The 20,518-nt window shown below is 37.3% G+C and overlaps 1 protein-coding gene across 1 annotated transcript in view; it reads right to left on the bottom strand.

The window, feature by feature from the left end:
* Positions 1 to 426: 426 nt before the first annotated feature.
* VIPR2 (vasoactive intestinal peptide receptor 2) overlaps positions 427 to 20,518 on the bottom strand; it is a 60,075-nt gene continuing 39,983 nt past the window's right edge. Inside the window, exons 6-13 of the mRNA XM_068404885.1 lie at positions 16,873 to 17,014; positions 13,790 to 13,940; positions 12,837 to 12,897; positions 11,454 to 11,523; positions 6,178 to 6,269; positions 2,758 to 2,887; positions 2,630 to 2,671; positions 427 to 953 (exon numbers count right to left, since the gene is read on the bottom strand). Of these exons, the coding sequence (XP_068260986.1) occupies positions 780 to 953; positions 2,630 to 2,671; positions 2,758 to 2,887; positions 6,178 to 6,269; positions 11,454 to 11,523; positions 12,837 to 12,897; positions 13,790 to 13,940; positions 16,873 to 17,014 (862 nt within the window). The 3' untranslated portion in view covers positions 427 to 779. The remainder of the gene's footprint in view (positions 954 to 2,629; positions 2,672 to 2,757; positions 2,888 to 6,177; positions 6,270 to 11,453; positions 11,524 to 12,836; positions 12,898 to 13,789; positions 13,941 to 16,872; positions 17,015 to 20,518) is intronic.

The following is a 20,518-nucleotide window of genomic DNA, read 5'->3' as shown; positions in this document are numbered from 1 at the left end:
AACACAAATCTTTCTGATTTTAAATGGAAGAGAACGACTGATGATTGCAATAGCGCTATTGGAAAATGCTTTTTTAATCAAAACTGTTACAGTAGCCTTTTCTGTATGGACTGCAACGATAGCTCTACTTTCTGCACCTAAACATAAAACCAGGCACTTTTGAAAGAACAACAGGATTGGAATCAAACTCTGTACAAAGTAATCTCTGAAACTTATACAACTAGCTGAAAAGTACTACCTTTTTTCCCTCCCTATAAATAATGTTAATGATTTCCTGGATTAGCACATTAAACTCCCAGTGTGGTTAATTATAGTCTTACATTTCTCTATTTTTATTTTGTTTTCCATAATTAGGAACAAATTTCCTAATCTTTAAGGAAAGAAATGTTTCCTTAAGTATAAATAATGTGTAAGAAATTTTCTTGCTTCCCATCAACCTTTTCAACATGTACCAAAGCAGTCTGCATTGAACAGGACACCATACATCTATCCTGTAGGCATGTTGGAGGGTAAACGGACCATTATAGTAAATGAGTTTTTAAATAGTTAAGGCTAGTAAACGGCAAGAGAACACCAGAATTAATATGAATACCATTTAAAAAGCAGAAAGCATCCATGGGGCACGTGTTATTAACTGGTTGGCTGCACAAACCAATTTCCCAAATACCAACATGTAGAAAAGCAAAGCACTAAACTGTACATTTTATAAAATATCACATCAAGCTGCATAATGAATGATATATCCCACAGTTTTTCATGTTCTGGGAGACCTAGCTCATTTATATCATGGTGGTCTCTGTCTGCATAAATGACTGAGCCCTTGAATTCCGGTGGAGCTGAGAAATGCTTTCTGATCCGTTTCGAGAAATTGAAGAGCTGTGGAGTCTGTAATCTCTGCCTGCTGTCTGCTTCCAGCACAAACTCCGCCATTTTCTTTTCAGCTCCCCTTGCACCTGTGTTAAAAAGAAAATGCACAAGATGAGCTGAAAATGTTCTTTTATGTGAGAAACTTTTTCACGTTTATTTGCTGTCACATGGGGACCTCTAGGAATAGAATCATAGAATGGTTTGGGTTAGAAGGGACCTTAAAGATCATCCAGTTCCAACCCCCCTGCCATAGGCAGGGACACCTTCCACTAGACCAGGTTGCTCAAAGCCCCATCCAACCTGGCCTTAAACACTGCCAGGGAGGGGACATCCACAGCTTCTCTAGGCAACCTGGGCCAGTGTCTCCACCACCCTCACAGAAAAAATTTCTTCCTTACATGTAATCTAAATCTACCTTCTTTCAGTTTAAAACCATTACCCCTTGCCCTGTCACTACAGGCCCTGCTAAAAAGTCTTTCTCCATCTTCCTTATAATCCCCCCTTTTTATACTGAAAGGCTGCAACAAGCCAAAGCCTTCTCTTCTCCAGGCTGAACAACCCCAACTCTCTCAGTCTGTCTTCATAGGAGAGGTGTTCCAGCCTACTGATAATTTTTGTGGCCCTGCTTTGGACTCACTCTAGCAGGTTCGTGTCATTCTTGTACTGAGGACAATCACCTCTCTCGACCTGCTGGTCATGCTTCTTTTGATGTAGGATACAATTGGCTTTCTCAGCTGTAAGCACACGTTGCCGGCTCATATCCAATTTTTCATCCCCCAGGATCCCAAGTCCTTCTCTGCAGGGCTGCTCTCAAACCATTCATCCCCCAGTTTGTATTGATATTGGGGACTGTTCCAATCCACATGCAGGACCTTGCACTTGGCCTTGTGGAACTTCATGAGGTTCACATGGGCCCACTCCACAAGCCTGTCAAGGTCCATCTGGATGACATCCCTTTCCTCTAGAGTATCAAAGCAGTTTTTACAAAGATTACAAAACTAAGGCGAAGACTGCATCTACACTGTCTGTGAGGAAGTACCCCAAAGCTAATTTCAAAATCAGTTTTGTGTCACTTGTGCTGCAACATTAGCTTTTGGTATCTAGGTATTAATCACGCATACTTAAAGCACAGAATCAAATGATTAGCCCAAAATCAGGCATCTTGTGAATATCAAAGACTAGAATAGCACTCAGGAGACCTCAATGTCAATTCCCTGTGCAAGCAGGTGTCTTCTTCTGACAGATTCCTCCTGTCAGACACTGCATGCTGTTTACTGCATCTACCTTAAAATGTGGCTGGCATCAGAAGGATTTCCTTCATCTTCCTCAGCTGAGATTATGAAAGCTACTACATGCTGAGCACTTGGGAAAATCTGTTGCTGTTCTGGGGGTTAGATTCTGTCAGATTACCCTAAAATACTTATTAATGGTGTTTCAAGTTGTGGATAAATTTCTAGGCTTGTTACACCTTCACTTGCACAATCCATATTGCTTGTAACAGAGCTAGAATTAGATCATGTTAAATAACAGAAGACACACTTACTAACACTAAATTTGCAAGGAATTAGATTTCAAACAGCTCTTAACTCTTCACACAAATACACCAATTTCTCCTGTTGCATGGAAACTGCCACATATGTATTCTATAAATAGGAATGCAAACATCTAGAACAGCTTCATGTATCAGAGTGGAATTATAGGGGCACTTATTAATTTACTGAAAACAGTATTGAACATCTTTTGTAGGAAAGGTGAGACTTACTTCACTGTTCAAAAAACAATACAGGACTGCAACAATCAGCCCCTGGAAAGAGACAATATTCCTTAGTCAGTAGGCAGCACCAACCTAGGTGAACAAAAATTCTTTTGAATAATAACTTCAATATTTACCTGAAAAGATCCCAAACACAACTCAAAGATTATTTTATAATTATTGGAACTGCGGTCAGGAAATAGAGCAAACACTGTGTAGTGAACTCCAAATAATGGAATAAGCAACAACGTGGATTTTGCAAGTCTCCTGGGTAAATAAAAGAGAAAAAGCTGGAGTTTAATGATAAGCTCTTGTTCCACTAAGCTAAGAACCCGATGCAACATCGTTTACATAAACCTCGTATGACTTCAGATTTATAAACAGTCTTAGAAAGAGTCATTTATTGCAAATTGTTTTCCTTTCAGGCTTGCTATGAGATTAGCCACATAGTAACCTCATAAATTATCGTGTGCAATTCCATGTTAGACTTGATCTTTCTGACCTTGCACTCTTCCAAAAGGTGGCAAAAGGCTGCAGGGCCTCTCTAAACCAAAAGGCCCTTTTTCAGTTGCCCTCTGTACAGCAGCAGGGTGTAGGACCTGCCTTTCACTTTGGCTCTTTGACACAAATCCAGTTCCCAGCCTGGTTTCATGGAAAGGTTTTTGGGGATGGGGCTTTACTGCATTATTCCACAGGACCACATTCGAACAAGTGTCACGAGCTGCCATCAGATCTCTCAAGATATTTTTTACCTGGCATAAAGGGTTCAGAGTGGAAAAGAATAATGTCTTTCTGCAAAGTCACACAGACAAGTCCTCTTGTATAGAAGGTAAAAATCTCTCTCTTGAAATTAATTGATGTTAATTTCCTTTAAAAGTGCAACTGTATGGTTAGTCTGTACATTGTACATACACAGTATGCAAACAGGACCTAGGAAATGTAATCCAGAAGAATCTCAACTGTGAGATTTTCATGAGCAATTTCAGATTTACCCCCAAATACTAAAATCTCATAACTATACTGATGGTATTAAGCATATATCATTAACTAATTTTTAATGTCATCAATTACACATACATTTCAGCACGAGACACTACTGAAGCTAAGGAAGGAGAACTTTAAATTATTAAGCAGAGCAGCTCTGACAAACTGCCTGCGAAACCACTGAAATGATGAATTCCTAATTATCCTTTATCTGTCACTTATTTCATTCTAATAACATCAGGTTTACACATTATACAGGGCCAGTCATGCATGATTATGAATGTCTAGTATCAGATAAAATTCAAGAAGTTATAATGTTGAGTCCCATAATTCATCACTGTCTCGATGAATGTAACTTGATTCAACAATGAAAGGATGCTGTTGTGAATCCGCCTATTTTAACAGAAAAGTCAAGGTATTTCAAGCAGTTTTATTTTTCTGTGTCAGACTTCACAGCTTTCCTTTGTTCATAATGTCCCAGAGGCTGCATCTGTTTATGTGGAAATAATCAGTTCTGACAGCAAAGTTTCTCAAGAATAGTAAACCCCCTAAAATCACATCTGAAGGTGATTCCAATAAGCAGAACAAATAGGATTTCCTTAGCAGAAGAAATACATTTACAACTGGAGGAGATGACGATGGCAGCAAATTTCCTGGTTTCCCAAGTGAAATGGAAAACTGGTTTTATTTGAACTTAACCTTCCCCACTGCAAAAGTAAAATGAGCAACAAAGAGGACGGAACCAGGTACAAGCAAGTGGGACAGAGGAAGGGAAGAAAAATGGTGACTTGCATGAGTAGTATTCATTTTAGATTCATATTTCACTTTCACTCCATTCTTGTTTTAATGATTTTTGTCTAGCTGATGTTACTTTCTCTGTACTGCACTTACATTTTAGTGAAGGAAAGGGACAGACAAAATAGCCTTATTCTTCTCTGTATTTTAGAAAATGCATTTGCATTTTGAAAAATGAGCCTTCCAGACCTTTAATTTGCTCTGTAGATGCAGTATTTCTTGAGGAGGTTAATCTACTGTTCCCATGGGTATTGGCTAAAGACCATCCAATCCAAACTTAATCAGGCAATCAAATGCTAAAAGCAAATAATTCACAGGGCTGAATAATGAAAGACAAGGTTGCTATTAATGAACATTTTATACTATGAAGCGCTACAGTAAACTGTGGAGAAAATGATGAGACTGATAGGAAGGGAATGACTCGTTTTCATAAAATCTATATACACCACACGGAAAAAAAGAAAAGTTCCTATCACCCAAAGTAAACTTGAAGAGATTTCCTGTCCATAGGTCGGTCATTGTGCTAAATAATAATGTGGCAACTGCATAATTTCGTCTAGGTTGATTTGGTTCTCCCACATGTTTAGTTAATTCAAGCAGCAAACACAAAAAGGACCCTTGCAGCTCTATGAAGCAAAGCCTTATGTCAGTCTAGTCATGTCACCTTTTTGTGGCACATCAGAATTCTTCACTTTTTGCATCAAATGTGTCACATTGTTTACAAAACACATAAGGTCCTAGTTCTCTTGGCTTTAAAGATATGCTTTATTTTAGCACACTATGTTTTAGACTGTGTTTTATCTGCTTTTAGGACAGGAATTCAATATTTTTTAAATGAAGAAAAGGTGTTATCCAGGAGCACATTTTCAAAGGCCACTTGCATGGGTTTGAATTTTCAGTGTTCATGTTAGGTTTTGTCATTGAAATATCATATTAATGTCCTGAAGTGTCAAACTCAGTGTCTATATCTGGGCTTTAAAATAAGACCTACTACAACAGACTCTTGATTCTGGATTACAGTATCCAGCAGCTATTATTCTATGATTCTATTATACTAAACAACAATAACTGATGTGGCAATATAATAAAGAACAAATCCAATTTTAGCAATGTATTTAAATTGCCCACCAACATTCTTTGATTCTAAAGCTGTGGAAACAATGAATGTTAGGATTTGATGTTCAAACCAAAACACAAAAGAAGAAAGCCTAAACAGAAATGAAGTTTATCTAAATCAGAAACACTTGTTTTCCTCTAGAAAAATAAAGATGATATTTTAAATCAACATAAAACATTATATTTCATTTTTTACTTTTTAGGAACAACAAAATTTCTTTCCATCTCGTAAAATATTAAAACAAAAAGTACTTTAGAAATGAAAAATTTAAAAAAATGTTTTTAAGGAGGTTGAAGCAAAGTGTTTTGATCTTGAAACTTTTGTTATATCGAAATGAAATATTTACACATTAAAAGAAAGATATTACTCCCCATATCTTTTGTATCAGCACATTAATTCATGGATTAAATTCAAATTCAAGAATAACTTGTTGGTCTTTACAAAATAGCACATTTTTTATTGAATTTAGTGTTTGACAGAAAAAAATATGTTAGTCTCTATTTCAGCATAGTGATAAGATCTTTATTAAACCACATCTAAAAGTACTCCTGAATTAAATATAATTATAGTATCACAGCAATTGTTGGTAGCAGGTTTCAGCAGAGGAAATCTTGCAGTGATTATTTTAGTTCTGTATATAATACCTAAAAATATGACTCACTTGTACTGTGACTGGTCATTTCCTCCAACATCTGGAGATCTTAACTTCTGCAGTAAGATTCTTATAATACTAATGAAAAGTATAAAATTCACCTGCAAAGAAAACAAATATAATGGTGATTTCTGACTTCCCCATTCAATACACAGCACAAAGAAACGCTTATCTAGTCAGACAAATCAGCTGAGCAGTGAGTGTGGTGTACCTCCTGCCAGAACACATCAAGATCTACAGTCAGACCTATTGTCTGCTTTCTGCCCAGCACACCTCTGCATGGCCACCAGTTCTAGTTTGGCTGGCAAAAGCCTTTCAAAGACCCAGTTGTCAGCAATGCCCTCCTTCCAAAATCTCAGCTGAAGACAGGTTTCCTAGCAGGATGGGACACTGGATGTGGTTTGGTGCAACCATGCATTGTCCTAAATTGTCATATAGATTCATAACTGGAAGCCCAAAGGAAAACGTGAGTCCCATACACAGTTTTGACCCTCTCTTGCCTCTCACCTTGACTTTTAGTATTTTGTATCTTAATTAGGGGAAGAGCAGATTGTTGCACAGGCAATCTGTCCACTCCAATCACAAGTACCTGTCTGTCTTGGGCATTGACGCAGACATTATCACTGAAGAAACTGAGACAGAACAGTAGTATTATTTTATTTCATAGAAAGTTGCATAAAAAAAGTTATGATCAGACCCTGATCAATCTAGAAAACTGAAGTATAAAACTCAGTGGATCCTAAATCTCACTCCCATTATTTCTTCTTCCTTGGCTTTTGGCATCTTGTGTTCACCAGCCCTTCTGGTGCTGGATTGTTTGCTGCAGTCTAGAAAAGCACACACTAAATACAGCATGCCCGTAGTAAAGTGAGGGAACACCTGGAATCCACACCTTCACAGCAACAACATGAGCTAAAAACTACAGCTTCATAAACAGCTGCATCAAATGCACACAATTTGAAGAAATCAACCTAGAGAAACATTTCTATATCACTGTGAAAATGATCATTTTATTGTTTTTAACTAACCCTATCCCAAAGCCCAAAATCAGGAGGTCAGGTACCCAACCAGACAGTGCCTGCCTCACTGCTCTAAACCTTCAGTCTCTGCCTTGATGTATTGCTGGAACTCTTTGTTTTCCAGTCTTAACAATTTGGCTGTAAGCTTTCCAAGTTCAATGAATTTCAGTGTCTTCTCTGACATAGTACAATTTGTGATGTTAATAAATAAACTATGATCATAGCAACTGCATGCCCCTCTGTATTTAATATTTTGTTTGAAATGACAGGTGAAAGGAAGTGACAGGAACTGACAGGGATTAAAAAAATGAGGAAAATTAAATAAAATATTTTTGAAAAAAGAATAAAAAAGAAATGTTAGAAAATATAGGCCTTTACTGAACGTAACATACATTTTTCAGGCAGATGATGTCTTAGAAATTTTCCTTGATGCAAAGTCTCTTGCAAAAGCAACAGGCAGAAACCTGTTGTTGCTGATTGTATCTACAGACTTACCACGGCAGAGTGTACAGACCAAGGGATATACATTCAGTTTGCCATATGCACTGGAGCCAGTATTAGTGGACAAAGAGAGAGCTTCCATTTCATTGTATATTTGTTAGCCACAAAATAGGAGAAGGAAAAATCTTTATTCTGTATTTGCAAAGGGATTGGCAGAATAACTTCTTGTTCTTCACAGGCATCCCTAGTTTCTACTGTAACAGAATAAACTGTCATCCATTTGGTTTCTGAAGCATCAAATCATCTGCTAAACTACACTCAGGTGATTCACATTCTTGACTGACATTCATGTATTACTTTTAAGTCTGTTTTCAAACACATACCTTTCTGTTTGTAAGCACAATCTTGGATTAATGAAAAACAGACATTCTTGTTTGGAGTTTGTAACAGCCCGTGGCACTACTGAGCTTGCAAATCCAGCCAGATGAAACTGGGTATTAAGATCTAAAGGTGGCAACTGCCACTGACTTACTACAGTGGAGCAAATTAATTTCTCTAAGATTATTATTGAATTGATCATTTGTTAAAATCCTTTAAAATATATATCTGATTTAGAATAGTATGTTTCAATAAAATATGAAACAGGTAGTGCCCTGGAATTTTACTTCTAGTATTGTAGCTTTTCAGGCTCATAAAATCATTTGAGCATAATGTCTTTAAATAGAATAGAGTATGTATACTGTTCAATGAACAGCTAAGAACAGGAAAATGAGAAAATAATGTGAATGCAGAGAAACTGCAAGAGAGTGATGACAAATGATGCCTCTTTAGTGGAGTAACGGCAAGATGCTGTTGGTACCCTTTTCTACTGATTGACTTCTCTGACGATAACTTTTTGAGTCTAAACATATTGCCTGAGCATGTATCATTTCAACTGTCTTCATGTTTCTTCTTTCTTGCTATTTAGTCTCTTACAGTACCTACAATGTGAGATAACAAGATCAACATTTCTCAGTTACTTGGATGTGACAGAAGTACTGTTTCCACCCAAACACCACTCCTTCCCAAATGAGAGCAGTTTATGCAAGTGGCAGTATGGAGAAGGCAGTTGTGGAGGCATTTGCTAAATGGAGAATATGGGTAACACCACATTAACTGTTTGGAATAGTCACCCCCAATTAAATAACTCTGAAATGTGTATAGCATGAAGTGTGGAAGCCTGCCAAATAACTTTTCTCCAGCGAAAATTGTCAGGAGGAGATGCCAGGGAAAGTTTCTGACACATTGAATTAACTGAAGCCATTCCCACTTTGAGAAGTGACTTCAGAACTTGCTCTCACAATACTGTTTAGTGTTGGATAATAACCTTATAGAGAGTATAATCTTCTAAGCAGTGAAATGTTTGGAGCAAACACAGAAATCGATGGAAGAGAGTGAATATGGCATGACGACTGAGCGGACTTCCTGTTAAATCTAATGTGGTTAAACCATTGTTCCTTAAAAGCTTTGCTTGATTTCCTCTGTCTTTCAAAAGCATACTCATGGGATCATCCTCACAATCCGGCTCTATTCTACTCTTCTGTTCTTCACTCTTCTTCCTCCTCTTGAAGACTTTCAATATCAGCCATACTCCAGGCTTGCTTTCATGCCATTACATAAGACAGTTGATGAGAGTTCTCAGCTTAGGTGTTCTGCTCTCCTTTTTCTTCCTGAAATTCAGCTTCTTTCAGAGTTTTCCTGTGTTCACCTCATTGACAACTTACACAGATGTCCTTCCTACTACTGAAGCCATTTGTTATTGTTGGTCATCCTTGTCACTATTCTCTGTGAGTCTTCCAGTCTTCCTACATTCTCGAGCAGACTGAAGGCACTGTGTGAGTGAATATGATGTAAGTACATCATACTTCTATTGAGAAACATGCTGACTCTTTCACAAGACCTATCCAAAGAACTTGCAATGATCTGTTTTCATTACTGAATGGCAGGCAGTACCGACCTCATTATTCAAAGATTTGAATCTTCAACTTCTTTTTTTAATAGAAGGTAACAAGAAATGTTGAGGCTTATCATGGTATATGTATATTGAAAAATATGTTCTCATGAATGTAGTGTTTTTCACTCATCAATGACCAATTTTATGTGACATTTCAGTAAGTTTGCATTGCATCTTAGCTGCCACAATGAATGTTCTGGTTGCAGTTTGTTGCTCCAACAAGATACGTTACTTATCCAGCAGGAAAGGGTGAGTATCACTGCTTTTATAACCCCCTTTCACAGCTTAACTTTCCAAATGCAAAATGTAGTTAATCAAACAGCAGAAGAATCATCTAATCAGAGAAGTAAGTGGCTTCACATAGTACACACTGCAGACTCACTTGGCCATTTTAGTTGCTCTCATCCCTAAAACAGGTTGTTTAAGAGAAGAAACATATCTGGAAGGAGATAGCAGATCCTAAACATGTGCACCCTGCAAGCCAAAAAAGGTCATTAGCAAAATGTTCCCCTATCTCTTACAATCCCTTTGTATCAAATCAGTAATAGAATCATTAGAAAAAAGAGGAGAACAACTGTTCCTTTGCCTCAAACAGTGAATCTGGTCCACGTTTTATACCGGACTTTTGCTGACTGACTAGTGCTCCATTTTCTTAACTCACAACTCATTTCCCAGCCTTTGCTAAGATTCAGCTGCAATTCAAGTCTACCAATGAGCACTTGGATAACTTCTGTTCCAGGTCTAGGACTTCTTTGGAGAAGCACTGTTTTCTGGCACATGTCTACCAGACAGCTGTTTAAATGTAACATCCAGAGAACAGACTTCCATCTTTCTGTAAATATCAGGTGGTTTGTTTTGCTTTTATCTTTTAGCATATTTTCTTCACTCTGGACCATCCCCCATTCTCCAGCTCCTTTGAGGTACACGTATTCTCTTCATGCTGTGGTTCTGTTGCATGCCCAGTTCTTCATATCATAAAACGTGTTTTCTGTGAGTCCTTACCTGATGTCATTTCACACATATGCATACTCTGCTTTCTCTTTAAACACTGTAGAATTCACTCTGATGAAGATGATAGGAAGTTCTCTCAACTCGATTTTCAGCAGGCACAGATTGAAAGGCAAGCCCAAGTGTAATGTGGACTCCTGAAATCTTGTGTAATCTAATACTGCTCTACTTTACTGACTAAACTGTTAAAAATAAAGCAAGTGTATCTGAAATGTATTAATTTGCACTGTGACTGTTTTCAGAAATGAACATATAAACATAGTATATTACGCACAAAGTTAATTACACAATCGTCATCGTGAACAGGAATTTTATTATGCTACTCCAGTAATTCTAATGAGTTCCACACAGGAAAAGCCCCATGAAACATTCTCAAATGGTATTCTTTTGCAAATACTTCATGTTCAACATATATTTCAGTAGGCTACCAATTAAAGAAAGATATACACAGCCAGAGTTTTTTATGGCTGCAATAATATCAGATTCTCAATTGCAGGGCTATCTATTTACATGTAAAACCATACCTGCAATTAATTGAAAAGTATAATTAGATTTCTGCTTCTCCCAGGCTCATAAACAGGAGAGATGTTAAAGAAAGAACAACATACAAATAAAAGCAACTGCTCATTTAATAGGAGGCAGATACATTTTGAAGGCAACAAATTTTAATGGCTTTGGCATCTGTTTAACATTTCTCCTGCAGCGCAATTTATTTTCATTAAAACAGAATTCTTGCATATCTGTAACCAGCAGTAAAGAATAATGGCTATATGCACTGCACAATGCTGAACTGATCTATAATTCATGCTTCAAAGTTCACTTACTATAATAGAAATTAAAATTGGTATTCGTATAACCCACCAGGGACCACCATGCTCATTTGTATCCCAGCAACTATAAAAAAAAAGAGGGAAAATGATGTTGACATTAATATAATCTGGCAAGCAAGACCTATGAGGAGAAGTATTTCTTATATACAAGTCAAAGCACACTAAAATAATGCCTGTTCTAGCCTAGAATTTGGCATTCAATCATCTTCTGCTTTTAATTTTATTTCCCTGGTTTTAATATGCATATTCAAAACAGCTGAAACATCAGGCACACTAGACTGTACCATTAGACATCATGGAGGATGTTGGCCTTTAGGGAAACCAAGCTTAGTTTCACTTTGTGTAAGGACACTTTTCCAACAAGCACTTAACACCAGCCTCTGGGTAGCAGGAAGATGCAAAGCAACTGACAGATACAACTGAAATGTCATAATTCCTTGTGGGATATTTAGGTTACAGATGGCTGGAACTGCTTTAGGAAAATGGGAGACTGAACCTGAAACTTTGTCTGAAAAACTGAAAATTTAATTTTCACTATGGGCTCAGCACATTTGGTACAAATACTCTGAGAATAAGTGCTCTGAAAGATTAATCTTAAGCAAGGGCAATAGCCTTCAGAGTTCCTCTAACTGTGATCATAATGACAAAGGAAAAAGAAGTTAGCCTTCGGTTTACGTTAGGGGTCTTGCAAATAAAACTTAGAAATTATGTAGGACAAGATTTTTCAGTTTAATTACAGAATCAATTGAAAAATATTAGTTAGGTTGAAAAAAAAAGGAGTGTGAAAACTTTGTCCCACTAGCTAGGAATGTTCTCCCATTCCTTGGGGCCAGCAGGAGCAGCAAGTCTGATCTTCCTACAAAATTCTTATCTCAGTTCCCCTTCCCATGCCGGGAGCCAGGTCTGGCTCTAGTAAGTCATAGCTTTACCTGACTACATGCATCTCACATATGTTTACATCACATTGCTTCACTTCTGGGAATGTAATTTAGATATACCCGAAGTAATCTAGATTTCAATCTTTTGAGTTGCTAGTTAGCAAATTAGAATGCCCAGCATCTTACTGCACTGTATTGCAGTGCTGAACCCAAGGACCTTCACTGTTATTTTAAGTATTATTTTGACTTCCAAAGCAGATAGCTCTCAACGTGGGTCTCAAGGGGTAATGTTAGTCATAACCTATCTCTGCCCTCTCTTGCCCTTAGAGTTTTTCAAATAAGCAGCAAGCAAGCATAAACAGCATGCTGAAGAGCTCCTAAACACCTCTCTATTGCCATATCTGAAATTTCAGTTCTGTGCTTGTCCCCTTCAGAACACCAAACTACCTTTGTGTGAACACCACCACATCCAAGGCAAGGATTGTATTGGCACACTTACCCAGTGTCCTCTAAAATGATCCGTGTCACTGTCCATGTAACAATGAATATGGTAGGAATTCCTGAAAAATCCCAAAGAGGTTTAGAGGATAATTCCAAAAATATAAGTCCACAAAAAAAAAAAAAAAAGTTCAGCCTGCTGGTAACCAATTATTCCCCAAATATACAGCATATAGTAACCAGCTTAGTGAATGGAAGGAGAAGCCCATCTGATGAGCTACATGATGTAGGCAATGTATCACAAACAAAGACTGCAGCCATAATGACTAATACACAAAGAATACGCCTTTCTTAGGTTTCTTTCAAGCTGTCAGAGTGACCTACAGGGAGACAGATACAAGTTATGCATTCCCAATTCACTTCCAAGGCCTACAATATAAAACTGAAGTGTAAATAACTTTATAAGGAACTATTCCCACACACACGGGTTTATTCCCATTTCCCAGCAATACCTAAATGTTTTATGACCACCTATTACTGGAAGCTTTAAAGTGCTCTGTATAAATATCATTGCACTTTCCGGAAATGAAAGGAATACATGTATTTAAAACCAGATAGACAATATTACTGGGCAAATAGCATAGCATAGCCTGTGGCTGTGCAGCTAAACTTTCTTTTTCCTCCCAAATTAGGACAGTCTGAATCATATGTTTTGCAGTGGCAGTCCTTGCACCATCCTATCTATCTCCTGAACAATTGCTGGGCATTATACAGATTGGCACAGGTCAGAGCCACACCAAGGAGCAAGCTAGCAGTTATGCTTCAGCAGTTTTGCACCCGCTCTCTCCCATGGTACAGTGGCCGTAACCTATGCTGGAGCTGCACTGAGGAACTAGTGAGTCTGAGGAGTCATCCAACAGAAACGACGTGACTACTTTGGTATGAAATATTGAATCTGATGAATACATACACACAGAAAAAAAGAATATTATTGGAAGATGTTTAAGTTCTTACCCCATCCAATCAGCAGGTAGATTGTGAAGTGTCTGTTGGGGGAGAATATTAGCACAAGGAGGATGTGGAGGTAAAGTCCTTCAACTAAGAGCCAGTAAAAGTTTGCCATAACACCATACTGAAAAAACACCAAAATAGCCTTGCAGCCCACCTGAAATATGAGAATAAGGATCAAAGTTGTTGCAGGAAAGATGCTGTATTATTCTGTTATTACTATATCCTATGGGTCTTAACTCTCCATGTAATACTAGTAACCCAAATCCAGTAGATTTTTTTTCTACAGTCAAGCAAATTGAGACATTGTAAATGTTACTGTGTATATAAAAAGAATGTAAATGAATTGTAAAAAAATTCTTTAGATGGCTCATAGCAAATTCGGTCAGAAATTTTGAAAACTTCATAGCATAAATATTGTAAAAGGTGGTGGTTATCAATAAATGCACACATTTGCAATAGTTAGCTAATGAATGGCTATTAGATTAAATTATCATCTACTAGGTGGCTAATAAATACATTAAAATCCCAGCTGGCTTCCTAACATAGTAAAAATTAAAAAAGAAACTGCTTTATGAATTTTTCAAGCCTAAATGGGAAACTGAGTGAAAAATATAACTTTACATGATGAATACTCTAAGCAGACTTAGAAGTAAAAGATGAATGGACTTTTAAAAATTATGTTTTCCCTTTAGATGCTTTAGTGTTTCTTAGTTAACAAAACACATAAGCATGTTTCATAAAATGAAGTCCCAATATACTCATAGTCTGTGTGCTGCTCTTCAGAATTAATTTTCAGATGTCTGTGCTGCTGATGTTGGTACTTCCCAGCAGAAATCTGTGATGCAAGAATTGAACATAAAAATGTTTCTGCTGAGACTGAGCTGAGAAATTTAATGATATGGTGAATGTAACAGACTAAACAAAATGGACTAAATAAAACTTCTAGTTTCTGACAGCTTTACTCCTTTCCCCATTTTAAATACCCTTCATACCTCTGCTGTTTCTGTTAAAATTCCAAGTACACCAAATACCCAAGTATGTAACTTACTCATCTAGTGATTGATTCCTCTGTCTAAGCGCAGCTGTCTATTATGAAGTGAGGCAGGGTCCCCAGTCACCAGCTGGTAAGCCAGAAGGGCATAGACCTCCTAGAGATACTTCTTTGTATCCATCAGCCTCTTGTGGTGCCTCAGATATCTCAGTGCATTGCAAGTAACATAGATGCCAATATTTATGGCTGTGTACAGGCCTATATAGACAACTAAGTAAGAGCCCAAAGGGTTGAATTAATTTCACCTAATTTTAGCTGCCTACAAGCAAGGTTTCTGGTGAAAGCTAGCCACCTACTAGCCAACTAGCTCCTTATACAGCTCATGAAGAGAGAGACAGGCATGTCCAGAGAAAGTCTCAAAGCAGATGAGCTAGACTGTCCAGTGAGAAAGACAGAAGCCCAGAGAAACAGCTTAGTTCAGTCATCTCATTTGGTAAGACTAATCTTACCTCTGGACTTTGTATCCCCTGAAGGGATATCCATTGCAGACCAGTAATGGGCCAGAAAATTTAACATGGAGAAAATTAAACATTTCAAAATGCACGCTGAAATTTGCTTTTATGCTTATGACTATTTAGGACCAGATTAGCAGTCAAAATCTAAAATTTCTGTAATCTCTTTTAATTTCCAATACTTCCCTGTATTATATTCTCAATTTACATATCAGAACCCCGCATCAAAATATTTTCCCTTCCTCCTGCAGCTAATCCTGTATCAGGTGTATTTCCAGATGCTTAACAGCAAAGGTATCTGTCAGTAAAGAGCCAAAATTATGGCTCTGTGTCATTCAGATCCAGGACCTAGTTACATTGAATTTTGTGAGTTTTTAGACATCTGTGCATGCAGCAAAACTGTGGAACATCACACATGTGACAAAAGGGGCAAACCCCACATGCTGTTATGTAAGAAAGGTAGCATCCAGTTAATGTAAGACAAAACAGCCTTGCCAAGCTGGTGTCGGATCATCCCACATATAATGCAACAGAAATTACTCAACAGTCCACAAAAATGGACATATTCAAATAGCAAGGTATGAGGCTTTGCAGCCAAGAATAAGTGGAGAATAAAAGAAATTGCAGAAATCAAGTAGTATTTTGAGAATCTAATCTTTCAAGGACCTAAGAACTTTTGATTACCCCTGGCAGTCTGACTACTAACTGCCTACCTTGGGTTTATTAACGCAGAGCCTATTCGTCTTCATTAGAAATATCCCAGATTACTAATTCATACATACAGCTTGGTAGTCACTGCTAAGAACTTTATGCTTTGGGACAGTATGGCTTCAGCAATATAACAAATCTTCCTTCCATTTTTTCTCAGAAGCTTAAATTGTAGTAAATTAAATTCAGAAGGTATTCAGCAATGCTTGTCTGGTTCTTCTGCAGCACTTTTGACTGAAACAACGGAGGCAGAGAATGGGGAATATCATATAGTTGTCAGTCTTTTAATAGCAAGACTTGAGATTTTTTTTAACCACTGTGCATGAAAATGCAGTAATCATACTAGCTTGCCAAGAATGCAGATGACAACACTTCTGTCATAGCCAGAAAGTACAGAGGAGTTACTGAAGACAACTTATGCAAATATTTATTTCCCTGACTCATTTCTCTGTCTCCATTGATACCTGTCCAATTCCTGGACCTCTGATAAATCTGCCAGAACATTTCCAGATGAGCTGCCTTTAATCATTCCCAGCTGATGGCACTTCTGTTTGTCTTAAAACTCTCCCAGATGATTAATGCAGCGGCCATATTTATTCTGAGCCATAGCCGGTCATGATTTGTTTTGGCAGGTGACATGATGTCCCTTCATGGACATGCAAAATAACATTAACTTCTCTCACTTGTGCTGCAGCCTTCTTTCTCTGGCTACTTCTAATAGACCATTTTGGTAGTAATTATATTCTCTACAGAATTGTCTATTCTGACAGTTTGGTATTCCTAAATATTTAAAAGGATCGGGGCCGGGGGGGGGTGGGGGGTGGGAATGGAGTGACACAACAGTATTACACCAGGTAGCAAATGAGGTTTATTACCCATGAGGTTTGATCCTCTGGACAGTGAGCTGTGTTGGAGCTGGAATAGAGAATATCATCCTTGACTAAAACAGAGATTGCTCTTAGAATGAAAGAGAGGAACAGGTTCAGATGAATGTAGTTCCGAGTACAATGAAGTTTTCTAAGAAGAGATTTAAAAAGAGGCATTTTAGATTTCAAGACAGAAAGCTCTTGAACAGTCTTCTATTACTCTTCAGTTGTTTCTTAGAAACATGAACCTTAAGTAAGAGCATACCCTTTGCTCCTTTGTCATATTGTCAGTGTTGCCTTGCTGTTTTCTTTTATCGTCATCATCCTCATCATCACTATAGGCTGTCTAAAATATACACATAAAGTATCTCTTACTCCTTTTCAGCATCACAGACCAAAAGATCCCAGTGGTATTTCTCCCACACTTTGACATAAGCTGACAATAAACATAGATTATGATATCCTTCTGTGTGTGCACTCATCCCAATGTTTTTCTTGCAAATAAAACTTTGATTATCCTGGATATATTTCAGCCATGCTCTCACCTATTATTTTCTGGTTTAATTTTTCACTTAACTCCTGCATTTTGCTGTATAATGGCTTTTCATCCTATGATGTGAGCGTACACAGGAACAATTAAAAAAAGCATTCAAAACATTAGATCGCCTATCCTTTCTATCCAGTGAGATGTGAAACTTCTCTTCTTTAGTCCAGCAGCCATGTGAAAGCCTGACAAACAAATGACAAATTAAATATTCTAGGTAAGTGAATGAGTGCTCAGGGAAAGCAAGTTATATATAAATTGAGGGCTTTTCATTTTGAAGACATTCCTGTCAAGATCTTCCCATTTAACAGATTTTTTTTTATAGCAAATCCCCAGAAACCAAACTGCTAAGATTTTTTTTTGGTCAAAACCAGCACCTTGAACTGCACCTGGAAATAAGCCAGAAGCCGGGGCATTTTAGCAAGTACAAGCAGTGAAAGAATGAAGATGCAATAGGATGTTGTGTTTTGCAGTGGCAGCTTCCAAGGAGTCTTCATGTTTTGATTTTTACAAAGAACACTAAATAATCCATCCTGAAACTACTAAAGCAAGGATAGTTACAGTGAGTGTAGGGAAATAAATAACAGATGCATCTTGTTAGCCCACGGTTTGACAAAGGGCATAATACCAGGCTGAACTTAAAGCAGTTGTCAAAAATCCAGTGATTTCCGTGGCTGATGCATGTCCTTTGCTGAAACAGGTTCTGAGAAAAACTGAAATGCTGCTACTACATTGGACTGCATCGTATGTTCCTATGGAATTCAGAGAGACATGCAAGCTGCAAATGGGAGGAAAATATTTTCCTTGAGTAACTAATTTAGATGATTAGTTCATTTCCCATTCAGTAGCTGAAATAATAAATGCTGTCTGTCAAACCAACATTTTGGAGGTAGTGGGCAAGAAAGTATTTTTATTTGGGATATGTATGATGATTCAGAATAACAAAGAAATGCTGTTCTTTTGACAGTGAAACAAAAGCTTTTTTTATTCCTTTTATATGACTACGCCATGGTACAAAACTACCATGTGAGGAATGTTTACAGACAGTTGATGCACATGAGAGCACATCTTACAGAAATTACGGAGATTCATATTTTTCTCCTTGGTAACAAACACATATCAGAGAAACTGACTTTTTTGGAAGGTTTTGTTATACTGGAGTAACCCTGAAGGAAGTATAGTAAGATCTATAGTAGGTTTTAGAATGTCAGTGTTAGTAGAAATATGCTGTTCTACAGTTTATTTTCACTCTGAGTTGGAACAAACCAACCCTTTTTAAAATATCTGAAAAAAATACTATTTATTTTCAATCATTTTGATTTCCACTTTTCTAAAACTTTATAATATATTAAAACTTAGACATTCAAAGTGAAGAAATAGAAGCTGCATTCTAAGAACGGTAAAGCAATTCCTTTTGACTAAATCAAGATTATTAGCTTTGCTGTTCATAAATTGTTTGCAGAAGGAAGAATCTGCCTGACAAACCGGCAACCTCCAACAAGAAAATATTGTGCTGGAAAGTTACCAGTTAGCTCTAATTATAGTAAGTACATAGAGTATTATGTGGGGAGTGGCACCATAGGAACTTGAAAAATGCTGTCAGCTTAATCTGGCAAGTTATTTACAGGTATTCACGGTTTATGTCTTTGTTTTGAGATTAAAAGATTAATCAGATATAAAATCATTTCCTTTCACAATGCTTCTAAAAGTGACCTTTACAGATATTAATAATGGGAACCCATATAATGTTTCTGTAAAGATTAAAATCAAGTCCAGTTCTTTGGAAGAAATGCAAAACAGAATATTGCAACTGCATGGAAACTTTCAGAAACAGCTCTCCTTTCCCCACTTAAGAGCTCTGGCTTTCGTGTGCTTATAGCTGATATTGTGAACAACTGCAAGGCCCTGAGGCTGTATCTGTTCCGCCAGACAGTATGTAACAATATATAATGGACTGCAGAAGTCAAGTCGTAATACTTAAAAAAGAATTTCTACTTCCTTGTCATGAACACATTACCTACAATTAAATTAAACTCCACATTATTCCATGTTTGATTTCATTAAAAATACTGCACATATTCAGGATTAAATGAAGTATAATCTGAAGCATACATACACAAATCCAGCAATGCACAATTTTAATAATCTCTTGTTTTACTAATATCCAGAGTGCAAATCCTAATCCTGCTGGATGAAGTCAGGATTTTGACAACCCTACTGCTTTAGTAACTTCTGATTTTTAACTCACTGCTTAACTACCAAATCTTTAGACAGTTTCACTTGGAAGAGTTCTTTGCTCTCCTTTTTAAACACAGCAAGGTGAAAGTTTGCTGGTTAAAATCAAAGGTGAATGCGTTTCAAGGGTGAGTGACTGATCTTTATAAACAGTATATTGACATTCTCTATATAGAACCCCCGGACTTTTCAGGGCAAAGTAGGTTTCTTGGATAGGAGGTGTTACTAGCTGAGTAGCGAAAAGTTAAAAAGTACAGAAACATTCTTACTTTCCAAACTCTGTCCTTAAAAATTACCATTAATGTACGGGATGCCCCACAACATGTCTGAGAGATAAACAGACGTACACATATAGCCATTTGCGTTCACTTCTATTATTGATAATTTACAATTGCTTCAGCTGCAGCCTTCAATAATAACTGTCTGCTTGCTACATGCTTGGGAAACTATCTACTGAATAGGGCATTTTTACAATTTATTTGGGTTCCTAATTCAACTCACTATGTTAGGAGGCCCCTACATGCCCTGTAGATAACAGAGAAACAGGCTGCTTTAGGGGGAGACTTAGAAGACCCTATGTTCCCCCCTGGAAAAAAGCCTGGGTCTTTCCACTGACTCAACAGAGATTGGGAAGTTCTCAACTTGGATATTTAAACTGAAGTCGAAGGCTTTGAGTACACCTCTGAAATTCTTGATCTGTTTGTTATAACTGACTTCTTGTGATGGACAACATTCAGATGTCTATAACTCACTGTCTTAAATGTGTTATTAGGTTTTAACAGTTTTGAAAATGCACAATCTGTCCTGTAACATTTGCTGGTAGAAAGAAGATAACCATGAGTGACTCAATTCATTTTTTCGAAGATATCCCAAAAT

The sequence above is a fragment of the Nyctibius grandis genome, chromosome 7 (assembly GCF_013368605.1).
Source record: "Nyctibius grandis isolate bNycGra1 chromosome 7, bNycGra1.pri, whole genome shotgun sequence".
Classification (NCBI taxonomy): domain Eukaryota; kingdom Metazoa; phylum Chordata; class Aves; order Nyctibiiformes; family Nyctibiidae; genus Nyctibius; species Nyctibius grandis.
Note: the sequence above shows the minus strand (reverse complement) of the source record. Positions and strands in the feature narration are given on the sequence as shown.